At 43.0% G+C, this 13,126-nt stretch overlaps 1 protein-coding gene across 3 annotated transcripts in view; it reads right to left on the bottom strand.

Annotated features, from left to right (window-relative positions):
• ESD (esterase D) overlaps nt 1-13,126 on the bottom strand; it is a 376,126-nt gene that overhangs the window by 197,862 nt on the left and 165,138 nt on the right. For all 3 annotated transcript variants that reach the window (XM_069639904.1, XM_069639902.1, XM_069639903.1), the window contains exon 5: nt 9,621-9,745. In XM_069639904.1, coding sequence (XP_069496005.1) covers nt 9,621-9,745 — 125 coding nt within the window. The remainder of the gene's footprint in view (nt 1-9,620; nt 9,746-13,126) is intronic.

The raw sequence follows: 13,126 nt of genomic DNA, 5'->3' as shown, positions 1-13,126 counted from the left end.
AAAGAAACATTGTGTGTAACAATCACGCTACAAGAATGCAAGATCTGATGATCTCCATCGATGGAACTGTCCTGAAACGTACCTCGAGCATCTGAGTGACATCAACGGTAGTCGTCAATACGTTGGACTCCTCAGCATCTCCCTGAAAGACAGTACTTGAATTATTTTGGATAACAATAATTATAACTGAAAACAAAGACTAGAGGACGAGTACAAGGGTGTACCATTAGGTAAAATAATTACACGATAAATTAAAACTGTTGATTTACATGCCTAAAACAAGTCAATGGCAGAATAGCTAAGTAAGATTACCCGATAGGCGCTTGAAGTGGCTGATGACTGCAATAACGACACGGATGGAGAATCTTCCGCCTTCATATTGAGTGGATACATAAATGGGGAAATTATTGTTAGCTAATGCTACACACTACCGCAAGGCCGAGAGATAAATACGTAAACTTGACTCACCAGTGGAGGGATGTGGACGAATAGAGTGGGAATAGCGGTGGAGAGCAATTTTCGCCTCGCTCGCGGTGTGTTCTTTTTTTATTAGCAATGATGTGGAGTACATGTCAGAGGTAAAGTGCCTGCTGCAGATGCGGTATCGATCACCCCTCTTGTCCGCAAAGACTTCTAGGACTCTACTTTCAAGCTCAGAGGGTGGATATCCGCAATATCGGACCCATTCTCTTATCTGATCTATTGTCTTAGGGAAAACATGCATTATAGTACCTTCAGATTTATTATGGGTCTTCGAAGGGCAACCGCCAATGGAACAGGCAGGCATTGTGGAAAGTTCTGAAAAGTAAAGATCAACAATTCTCTATGAATACCAATGTGTTAAAAAATTAAATGACACATAAAAGGTTCAATGCAAGGTATGTTTTGGTTCTTGCAACTATACACGTTATTCACATGCGGATAAGTATTTGAATAACTTTAAAAAAATAGAAAAATAATTTGACTAAACTTAGAACATATGACTAGTTCCTTGCATGTACTGTCTTGAACGAAAAGAAATTGGACGCAAAATGAGTATGGTACATGGCCTTACCTTGACGAGCAAACAGTTAGATGCAGGGATCAGAGTAGTTTCTTGTCGAAGAACAGGGAGCAGTTCACAGGTTGCAAACTGACGAGTTTCCTCGAAGTGGTCACGGAAGTTCACAGAGACGAAGAGCAGATAACCAGCACCTTCACGGGTTGACTAGCAAAGTGCAAAGAAGTTCTCATTATAAATATGAAGTGGGTTATAAAGAATTCGAAACAGGGGTGTGTTTGTGAATGAATGACGTGTATGAATCACGTCCAGCGTGAGGGGGGATGCTTGGCAGGAGACACGGGGTCTGGCGGTAGACATGGGAACAACAACCCATGCGCTATAGACCACTTTGAAGTGTACATGGTCTTTGGCACCTCTTGGCCTTTATCGCTCCCTGACAGCTCCACTTGCCAGCGCAAGTACCCCGGTGCGAACTGCCTTTGATAGGGCGGGGGGTGGATTGGGGCGGTGGTCGTGCAGACAAGACACAGGAAGACTCGTGAATGGAGACACACTTATGTGGATTGCAGGGGGCCGTCCAGCGTGAGGGGGGATGCTTGGCAGGAGACACGGGGTCTGGCGGTAGACATGGGAACAACAACCCATGCGCTATAGACCACTTTGAAGTGTACATGGTCTTTGGCACCTCTTGGCCTTTATCGCTCCCTGACAGCTCCACTTGCCAGGACAAGTACCCCGGTGCGAACTGCCTTTGATAGGGCGGGGGGTGGATTGGGGCGGTGGTCGTGCAGACAAGACTCGTTTGCCGCAGGGCCTCACCAAGGAGAGGCCATCTAACTGCATGTAAGAGGCAGGCTGCAGGATCTAGTACATGGAAGGCAGGGGGGTGAGTTTATAAATACCTCACCGTCCCAGGAGAATATATGGGTGCAGTTCACCCTGGAGGCCTAGGCTTGATGCCAACCCGCAAAATAACATATGTATGTCTGCTGCATATGGGTTCAACGGTTATGTGGATTGAAGGTGGGCGGCCAGCGTGAGGGAGGATGCTGGCCGGAGGCATGTGGTGTGACAAGACAAGGCACAGGAAGACTATTCAATGGAGACACACTAGATTCATTTAAAAAATCAAAACAACCATTGTTAAAATATATGTTGGGTTTTATTTTAGATCTTAATTTCAATTGAACATAAATAATAAACATTACACATTGTAAAGTTGCGGTTGCAGCACATCCCGGGAAAATCCGCGGTATTGTCCACTGTCGCTGGGGAAATGTTGTCTAATGGCAAGTACCGCACAGGCAGGTATTACTCTCCGAGAGCGGTGTCCGAGCCACCCGTGAAGCCACCAAGTGAAGCAACGATAGGCCACCAGCCTGTACCACCTGTGAAAATGAAAGATGCAAACTGTATTAAAATGACAACTTTCTTATCACTGTCGATTCAGGTAAAAAATGTCATTCTGCTTTGAAAAAAATTCTATCTAGAAAATGCACAACATGGAACCAATTTACATGCATTCGAATGATATGTAGATGTAGTTTTATATGTGGGAGACGACCATGAAATAGTAGTGGCATCACGGACATCACAACCAGAGTATACTTACTCGTTACTCGGATTACGCGGACGAACAGTGCCGCAAAGTTCGTGCATAAGCACCATCATCATCCTCAACACGGTCCGTGAGAGGCAGGCTTCCCTGAACTCTGGCAGCTCGGTGATGCATTGCGGACTTGGCTCGCCTTCCGAAATGTAGGCCAAGCACCCGGAATTTTCACGGCAGCAGCAGTTCTCCTCCTCAGTTGGCATTAGCTCGCACCGATTGCACGTGCACCAGGTGGAGACGCCGTCCATGCGACATGGTCCAGGCTCTTCATCCGTTGACTGGTCCTCCCAACTGCCGTCCGAATCCCCATCGTTTTCGCGTGCTTGCCTTTCCAGTAGTTCTTCCTCGGTGTACTCGGGCTCGTACATATACGGCATTATTGTAGCCATTGTGTGGTAAAGAAAGTAAAATAATTTACAGAGATGGTACAGGTGTTCACAAGGCCTAGAAGCGGCGAAGGTAGCTGACCAGAGCACAGAAACGAGTCACAGAATACTCAAAGTAACACAGAGAGAGTAATGGAATCGAAAATCTGCTGCTGTGTGTTGTGAAACGGTGTGTTTATACTTATTGAGGAAAGAGGCGTCCTGCCATTTCCATGGCGACACGTCATTAGCTGAGGCGCAGCGATTGTTGACACGAAACGTGCTTTGGCGTTGGGAAATGGGCGGTACGCGTCTGCTGATGTCAGGCTCAGGGGCGGGGGATTTGATTTAGTGCCGCAAAAGCAGGTGAGCCAGGGCGATGCGGCAAGTGATAGGATTATCAGAAAATGGCGGCTGATTTCGAGTGTGTTAATGGACGAAAAGTCGGGTAAGGTCCATAGGAAAGTTTTCTACGATCTACCGAGTTATGCTTAAAAAAACATGGCCGAACCGTAGGGACAATAAAAAAAAAGTCCCGGAACTCTCCTTTAAGCATTCTGGTTTGCGCTAGTCTGCAGTACTTGATCACAAAAGTCCTTGGCACGGAAGAGTGAAAGAGAGCCAGTGCATGGGAAATTAACACAACAGACACCAACAAGCATTGCCAATAGCCAACAGTTGGCTATTAGGAAAGTGCAGTTTAAATGAGTCTGCTAAAAGAAACTGTCCAAATCATGACCACAATGGTAAAAACAGCTATTAAAGAATAATCTGCACCCACAGCCACGTGCTCATAACTGCACCCAGCCTCCAATAACACCCCTCAGTTTTGAGGTTTGTCTGCTCATTTTACTTCCCTCAGAGGCCACTCCTCTTCCGACGACCTTCGCCTTGGCACACACCTGTGCCTTCTTCCAAATGTTCCTCTCCCAACCATGTCCTCAGCAGACTCCTCCACCTCTATTCCAATGCAATGTCCATGTCCAAACCTTCTCCTTAACACTACTACCAATCCCCCATAGCGACACGCTCAACCTCCTCCTGCGCACACTCCTCTCTTAATATTACACCCAACCACTGACTGATCACATTGCTCCTCCTCTCCCTTGATGTCACTGACAGCCACAGCTGTGCTTCTTCCTCCATCAGCTCTGTCTCCAGCGACCTCACTCCTGCAGATGTTTCCTCTCAACACCTGCTTACTGCTCTTCTCATCTCTCTGGACCCCTTTCTCTAACCTGTTTTCTCCCATTATGCCTCAACCTCCCTCCTTCTCTGGCAACTTTCTCCAAACCTCTTTCTCTGCTTACAGACTCTGAGGTTTCAGACAAAGTGACAGTGGCTTAAATATCTCACTGGTGCTGCCCACTGGTTTAACTGCACTCAAGGTCCTACCTTTTATTAGTTTGGGACAGGGGTCGGTACATTTGCAATTGCCCACTGCCTCCCTGATGGCTAAACAGCTCTGCCCCCGCCCCCCTCTTCCAGGCACTGTGGTGCGAGACCAGAGTATGACCTACCACCATTTTGGATGCGAGTTCCACACCACTTAGTGCACTGCTCAGCTGCAGATTCCAGTCACCAAAGCGCTGTTTTTTCAGTCCACATTCCAAAACCGACTCAGTCAAAATAGCCAGTGTGCAGATAAACCAATGGCATGATCCGTCATTGCAGATCACTCTATGCCTTGATATCAGAGAGCACTATTTTAAGTAAGTTTTGTGCTAATAAACTATATATATCCAAGACAAGTTGGGACTAGCCGAGTTATAGTTTTTGTTTTAAATCAAGACACATAAGTTTGCATCTAGCTAAATTTTACGGACACAGAACAGTCAAACACTGTCCATCATCATGAAACATTGCCCTCTTCAAACAGACAGAAAAAATAAGGTGCTCTACAAACGCTTGTCTAAAAGTGTTGGAATCCATGGATCGGATTATTATGGTCTACCACAGAAGTATGGTTTATCCAAGCTCTCTGGTGATAAAGACAGACAGATATTTTTACTGTGCTTTCACACCACCTTGTGTCCATCTGTAGTTAAATGATTTGTGAATTCAACAATGAAGGAGGCCATTTGTTTTGCACCAATATGGAGAAATGCAACGACTGATTTGGAGTGGTCTGGCACAGAAGCACGTTTCCTTGCCATACTTTCTATAAATGAAGATGCATATTGCAATGGCATTTCTTTTGGCGGTCTGTGTTACACTCGGCTGTCACGGTTTGGTGAATCCAATAATTATTCACCATCTTTTCGAGGTGAGGTGGAATAAATATGTCCCAAGTGCTCGGCTCTTTTAAAAATATTTTTGTTAATACATTCCAATTTATAGGTGTCCCAACATGGATATTGGGATTTATTTATTGTGGGTCCATTCTCTTGTTCGTTGATTAGATCATGACGGACTCTCTTATACAGAACCAAATAATAATAACAATGGTCCAACACACAAAATCAGTGTGCTGTGATTTTATACATGAAACCAGGAGGGTTTTTATCAGTTATGCTACCTCTAAAATTGAACGGGATAGAACAGAGCATCTAATAAAGTGATTCATGCAGAAACGTGTGGAGATAATTTAGCTACCTCTTCTGAATTCAGAATGAGAAATGATGCATACCTTTATTTTTTTAACCTAATCTGGTATCCCTATTTGTCTTTTTACAAAAGACATTCCAGAGGAACTGCCAAGATTATGGATCTATGAATGTGTTCTCAAAAGTATTTTCTTGTTCTAATGGAGGCCCATTCTGAAATAAGTGATGAGACAGAGATGATACCTGCATAATGGGCGGATACATATTAAGTTATGGGTTCATTTCTAACAATGTGTAGGAGGATAGCAGGGTAAGTATAACCATTTGGACTCCAACAGGATTGCGATTTGGAATAAGTCATAAAAGTTTGTTACGTCAAACGTCCAATCTCTGGCTCTTCAAAAATTATCTTTATTGTAGCCTGTATTTTGTACCAGTTAGATAGGTGTGTACTTATTACTATATTTTGATCCATGTGTCTATGTATTGTCTACTAAAGTGTTTTTTCTCTATATTGAAAGATGGCAAAGTTTAAAAATGACCGACAATGTTTCAATGTGCTGTGTCCATACCCTTTAGCTAGATATAAAAACTTAAACAGAAACTATAATGTAGCCATTCCCAACATGTAATATCTTGGATATGTGGCCTTATGTCTCCCAATTGTTAGGACTGTAGACAGGACTGATACTATAAACCAGGCTTCACCCAACGTTACTCAGCAACATTTGTAAAATGAGGTCCTCAGCAACTGGAACACAGAATGACATGCAAACCTGTTATTCATGAACACATAGGCTGCTTAGAGAATTAGAAATGTTTGCAATGACAAGTAGTTCCAATAAGCCTAAATCACGTTGCCCAGTGTCCCATGTCCGCCTTTCAGCCATGGGAGCTTGTGTGTAATTCTGATTGCTGAGTTGCAGGTTCGAGTTTACCAGCGCTACCTAGTTGACCATTCCACTTGCAAGTTTACCCCTACAGCCTGGCTCCGATTGCCCTTACTTGAATCAAAGATTGCCTCTTATACAAAGCCTCCTCCTATGCCCACTGTCCTAGACTGTAGTCTCTTAAGTTTACTCTGGACTTTTGTCATTTCGATCTCTGCTTCGTGACAATCTTAAGCAGCCGTCTCCAGTTTGTTTCCAGACCTGCAATCTGATTATGCCGCACAATCCACACTAAGTCGGAATAAAAACGGTCTTTTACACAAATGGGGTATGATTCTGACAAATGTCAATAGAGGGACTTCTTTTAACCTTTGAAAAATGATCCCATGACAAACTGGAAGTTGAAGTTAACAAATGAAAAGCCCTACTGGGGCAACAAATGATATTCAAACAATATAACTCACTGAGTTCTATTAATCAATTACTAGATAAATATATAAACAACCTCTATAAATTCAAGCAGGACACGCTAGATTATTACTATGGTTGGGTGTGCAAATTAACAAGTGGGGTCCTGGGAGTCTCTCTGCCAGACATCAGTCCTGGTTACGAGAGACTTACCCAGAGTCTTTAGCTCACTATCTTTCACAGAGGAGAAATATCCTAAACATATCAGTCTTTGTCCTGCCCTGGGGCAGTCCAGCACTGAAATGCCTGTCAATTCTCCTCTGAACAAGAGAACCAACAGCAACCCCAGACATGTGTTTTGGTCTGGTTGGACCTCATCAGTAGGGTGGAACTGTGCCTCTCTAAGAATAGTGAGCAAGGGGTCAACGTCTGGATTCCCCTAGTAACTTAGGTTAGCCCCGGTATGCCAGCTTTCAAGGCTGCAGAACCCCCATCTAGTCTCAGGACAGAGTTAAGAGTCCTTGCTATATCACAAGTGGAAAGTGAAGAAAATGCCTACATGCTTTTATGCTATAAGAGTGCACCCTTCTATTTCAGTGACTCACACAATAGTATTAAATGATGTGGGCATCCTTTTGTAACATACCACTTTGTATGCTGAAGACACATGCACTGACTGTTTGCAATACAGTACTTAGTTCAGTCCATCTACGCACTCTACTGTGTACACAATATTAGCTAGCAATTGCTGTGCCTGCCACGATTTAATTAACACTAAAAGGAGAGTTGTCCAATCCTCACACTCCACATGGCACACAGGCCTTATGGTTAGATGTGATAATCAGGATCATTTTGTATCAGAAGACCTACATACATTGTGGAAAGACCGATGTCCAACATACCACAGCACTCTGTGCCAGTTTCCATCATTTTGCTTGATGTACTGTCATCCAACTGTAGGAATACATTTACGGTCCAGGGATGGAAAACATATCTAACTCAAGGGGTACCTCACTCAATTTCCAGAAATACCTACCATTCCTTATTTAGACTTCACCATGTGTATTAAATGGCTCCTACACAGCTTTTCAAACTTTCAGTGAATCTAGGTGCAAACCACCGGAGATCAGGCTCAGATGTGTTGTATCATCCTCATACAACAATGACAAAATAAATAATGGCTTTACCATGATTATTAATACTTACAGGGCACAACTACGTCTTGTTGGGATAGCACCTGACCCATGCTTAATTGCAATAATATTTGTGTTTACACAGCAATTTTAAGGATGGCATAATCTTTTTGACCAGTCCGTCTTTTACCAAGCGTAATAAATGCAAATAAGGTATTTGCCCTCCCTTATAAATTATAAAATGCAATGCCTTCAAACTACTATAATTTGACATTTTATGTAGCATGGTGGATGGAAGCACAACACAATTGGCTGGATATCCAGGACAGTGCTGAGGGTCATGTGTATGATGACAACTAATTCCGGTGAAGACATTCTAACTTGTTAATTCTGTAACATTTAACTGGCTTTCATCCCGCTTTAAATTGCAATGTGTAGTTAAAAATATAAATACACTATTTGTACCATATCACACACGGATCTAGCGCTCGCTGTCTCATTTCCACGCTGTGCTCCCTTTCTCACTATGTAGGGGAGAGTCGGGCGGTCAGGTACAAGTCACTAAAACCATGCTAGCTGTTGCTGACAGCTGTGAAACCAGAGGGAAAGAAAATATCTTTGCGAGGTGGAGGCTGTGTGTTTTAAAAAAGCAGATATAAAAGCGGAAAATAAGTAATTGTATTGCCTAGGTTTCATTTATATAATTTTAGTCATAATACGAAGGTTACACTTGTGTTACTGAGTAAAGGACAATATCAAAACCTAAAATAACCATATTAATTATTTTCTTATAGAGGTTTATGATTTCAAGATGGTAGTCCGGTACACTCCTATTGCACTCTTTTGAAATATTCAAACGAGAAAGGAGAATGGGACAGAAATCACTGCTTAAGGATCTAGCCTGTTTTGCATAAAGTCAAAGAGCATTTTGGGAACATTAGGATGACTATTGATCTGTATATCTGATCAAATGTGTCTGTGATAAAAAGGGTTCTATGCTTGAATCATGACAGACATAATGCACTATGGCTTGGTGTTCATTTGCATTTTTACAACTCTCACGCTAACATTAAAATGCCAGAAACATTAAACAAAAACAAGGGGGGTTCTGGGAGTTTCTCTACTACCAGTCTATATCCCGGGTTAGAGTCTGAACCAGAGTCTTTAGCTCACCATCCTTTCACCTCACCGACGAGGCCCAACCAGGCCGAAACACGTGTCTGGAGTTGCTGTTGTTACTCTTGTTCAGAAGAGAATTGCCTGGCATTTCGGTGCTGGACTGCCCTTGGGCAGGACAAAGACTGATATGTAGTGGAAATTTCTCTTCTGTGAAAGGATGGTGAGCTGAAGACTCTGGTTGAGACTCAAACCCAGGATATAGGCTGGTATAGAGAAACTCCCAGAAACCCCCTTACAGACATATTAAACAATACATACTTATTTGGACAGTCTCAGGATTTGGAGGCGAGCAAAGAAAGTCTGCAACAGTCACCCCATTGAGTTGCAAAGGCCATCCAGAGATACTTTCCTTTCTGGTGAAGAATTGTTGGCAGGTCTCAGGGCACATGCCCCATCCACCATGCACAGTCATTCCATGAAAATTCAATATAAAGGATGCAAGCATTCCAAAAGCAGAAATTCTTTTTTTCAAAACACTGGTCACCTCTTCTGTAACGTAAGAATACATCCTGTAGTTGGCTTTCCAGGGCTCTTCTGTGGCATTCACATAGAAACCAGCTCCAGTGCCAAAATCCCAGCTTTCATCCTCTCCATCAATATTGCAGCCCCCTATTGTAGGAAAGCAAATAATTATTGTGGCATTTTTGTTAAACCTACTTAAAATGTAATAACAGTACAGCCACAAAAGAAAAATATTTAAGAACTACAATGAAAATGTGTGCCATCATCTTGAAACTACAGAAATATTTTGGTCATACAGAAACCAAAATGATCTAGTTACATAGCTTCACCAATTAATTAAAATAAAAAAAAAGTGGTCATTACAAGATATGGTATAGAAAACAAATATCAACTCACAAACACTACTCTCAAATAAACCCACATCTAGCTGCAAGGACATAAGGGTCACCCATGAATAGATAGGATTGTTAAGCGACGTCAGTGAATTCCAATAGTAAGAATGTGTGGATACAGTAACTGTTAGGGAGAATTCTCAGAAATGTGATAATTCCCTCCACCTTAGAGACCCCCAGCAACTTTGCTGGATTTTGAGGACTTGATTTTTTTTAACCTGGAGAGAGTGAGTCTTTTTTCCACTCTCTCATGTATTTTAATGTGATTTTGAACTCTGTTTCTTTTGGTTGTTGAGTCTGACAAACTCCATAGGCATCAACTTTTGCATTGTGTCACAAAGTACCTTCAGTGCAGTGGCACAGGGATGTCTTTCAGAATTCCCAAAGGTTTAACTACCTTCTCTTGGATAAACTACTGTTTCCAAGAGCAGTAAAGTGAAATTGACTTACTTACATTTGTAACTTTCTAGACCCAGCACATACTATCTTACAATAGGGTGCTGGAGGGGTTATCTAGTATCCCCTTTGTCTAGCTTCTCATGTAACATTTTTTATGTTGCCCTTTTCTCACTGAATGGCTGGTGGCAGTGGTTTTGTTTAACTGCCGTGGTGTGCATTTACTGCGGGCTGCATTCACAACTGAAGTAAAGCACCCAAGGGTGCCATTTTTGTCAAAATGGCCCCAGTCTTCTTTTTTAGCCATTTCTTTGTGGAAAGGTTCTTCTTGAGATTTACTCTGTGCGCCAAACCAGGTTTGGTCCCAATTGTTTGCTTTGCCTTTGGCGGGATTAATGAGTGAAGCCAGAGGCTGGCTCCAGGGTGTCTGGGGTAGGCAGGAAGTGAGGGAGGTGCCCGAAACTCCCTGTGCTTAGTCTCCTAGGAGACCCAAATGCACTCTGTGGTGATTGGCCGGCTGACTGTCAAGGACAGCCACCCTGCTGGGTGACTGACAGCTAGCTCGGCTGGAATGAATGGGAGAGAACTGAACAAAAGGCTAGGCTTTTGGCTTGGAAGGCAGAGTCGACCGCTGGACGAAGGAACCGAAGAAGAACTTGAAGAGGACCCCTGCTGCAACTCCTGGACCGTTGGTTTGCCCGGTGAAGCCCTGCTGTTGTGCTGAAACTCCAAATTCGTATCAACAGAGAAGCCCCTGCAAGGACGACTTCTCCCCTTGAGTTGGTGGGACCAATCAACTCCAAACTAAGCCACCTGGACATCCATCTTGGAGCTGGTTGAATTGCCACAGAGTTGCTGTTGGAAACCGTATAGCCAGGGAGAGGAACACCAGATTGTGTGTGTTGCTTTTAAGCTGGCCAAGAGCTCCAGGACTCCCAGGAAGCAAGACTGACCAAGCCTGATCCCCCTCAACAGAGTGTGTGACCCCATAAGCAAGGAAAGTCCATCTCGACAGGCAGGACCCACAGTGTTGCTATTTGCAGTAAACGCAAGGAGCTGAAACACTTAACAGCCACTGAATTGAAGATTGCCGGTTGCAAGCGGTGACCGTCCCATTGCAGAGCAAGTGTCCCCATAAGTCCTCCCTTTTGTCCCCACGACTGAGGCTCAGGAACAGCAAGATCTGCAGAGTTGCACAGGAAAAGAAGTCATCTGCTGCACTTTCCTTCATTCTACAGGTACTGTAAAGTCTGAGAGAACTTACCTCTCACTGTAGAGTTGCTTGCATCTACTACTACTCACATGTCTAATCAGTTTGTGGCCCTACATTTGATTCTTCTTTTCTTCCAAGACTTCTAAAACGCTGTGCAAAGACTTTCTACTTACCTACAACGAAGTGCTTCAACTCATATAGATGTTTGCCTATTGACTTTGGCTTAGCCTCTTTCACTGAATGACTCTTATTGGGGGGGATCTGAAAGTATTTGCATGCTTAAGAATATTTGTGGTCTCTTGTATGTTCTAAATAACCTTTTCCTTTGACTTATTACTATAGGATTCTAAACGCAACAGTGATATATTAATGTCCCCAGCACCCTAGCAATTGAAGTCACTTGAGGGTGTAAGTAGTGTCTGTGGGCCATCCCAAATGGTATCTACTGATTCAGAGATATTAAGAGTGTGTATTTCATGAAGTGTATTTGAGTGTTACTGTTATATCACTGCCTTCTGAAGACTTATTCTAACTGATACATTAATAATTGCTTATTCAAGAAACATTGAGTGTAAGTTTATTTGAATACTTGTAACTGTAAATCTCTGTGTAACTCCACTAGAGCTCACATTGACCCCTCTTGAGATAAGCCTGGCTGCTCAACACTACCAAAACTGTGTAGTACAAGCTTAGAAGCTTAGACCAAAGGTTGGGTTTCCTATACCTGCAGTCAGAGTTGTTTGTAGTGTTCCCAGAGGATACTGCATACAAACCTTGCCTAAAAGTAACTTCTACTCTACAAATACCACAGTAAGCAATAGTAAACTGGTGATGTCACCACATTCTGTGTCAATGAAAATATTTGACCACCATATGCTTTTGCCAAAAAGGTTTCACGACCAATTTTAATGAGTATAAACTCCTCCTCAAAGAACATTTGATCACCATCAATTCTTCACAGTTATCCATCAATCTAGAAACAAGTTGGTGTGAATGAGGTAAAACTAGTAAACAAGCCTCCAACCTACTTCTAGATTTGTGCCCAACATCATGGATAAAGACAATCTTTGCAAACCCTGCTACAGACATTTTTATTTGTATTCATCTTATTTGAGCATTTATGTAACACCCAGACCTGTGGGTATCACAGAGTTTGTACAAGTGAGCAAGAAGGACATCAACATCAAAATCAACATCAAAATAGCAACAGTTGCAGAGTAAAGTTAATCATATTTGTCAAACAGCCAGGTTTCCACAAGGTTCTTGAATGCACAGTAGGAGCGTTCATTTCTGATGATAGTTCATAGTGAGCTCCAAACGGTGGGGGCTGTGACACAGAAACTGACGCCTCCTGCTCTGGCGTGTTTGAATCGAGAAGTGACAAGAGACGTTTCTGGAAAATCGGAGTGGACACACCTGCTGTCTTTTGGCAATGCTATTGTTCAGATAGAGGGGGGCTTCTTTGTAAATGCACAGGTGGGCAATGGTCAATGTTTATGCAGGCTTTGACAGGGAGCCAGTGGGCCT

This window comes from Ambystoma mexicanum, chromosome 7q, assembly GCF_040938575.1.
Source record: "Ambystoma mexicanum isolate Mex_15411 chromosome 7q, UKY_AmexF1_1, whole genome shotgun sequence".
In the NCBI taxonomy this organism is placed as follows: domain Eukaryota; kingdom Metazoa; phylum Chordata; class Amphibia; order Caudata; family Ambystomatidae; genus Ambystoma; species Ambystoma mexicanum.
The sequence above is the reverse complement of the archived record's forward strand: the minus strand, read 5'-3'. Positions and strand labels throughout refer to the sequence as shown.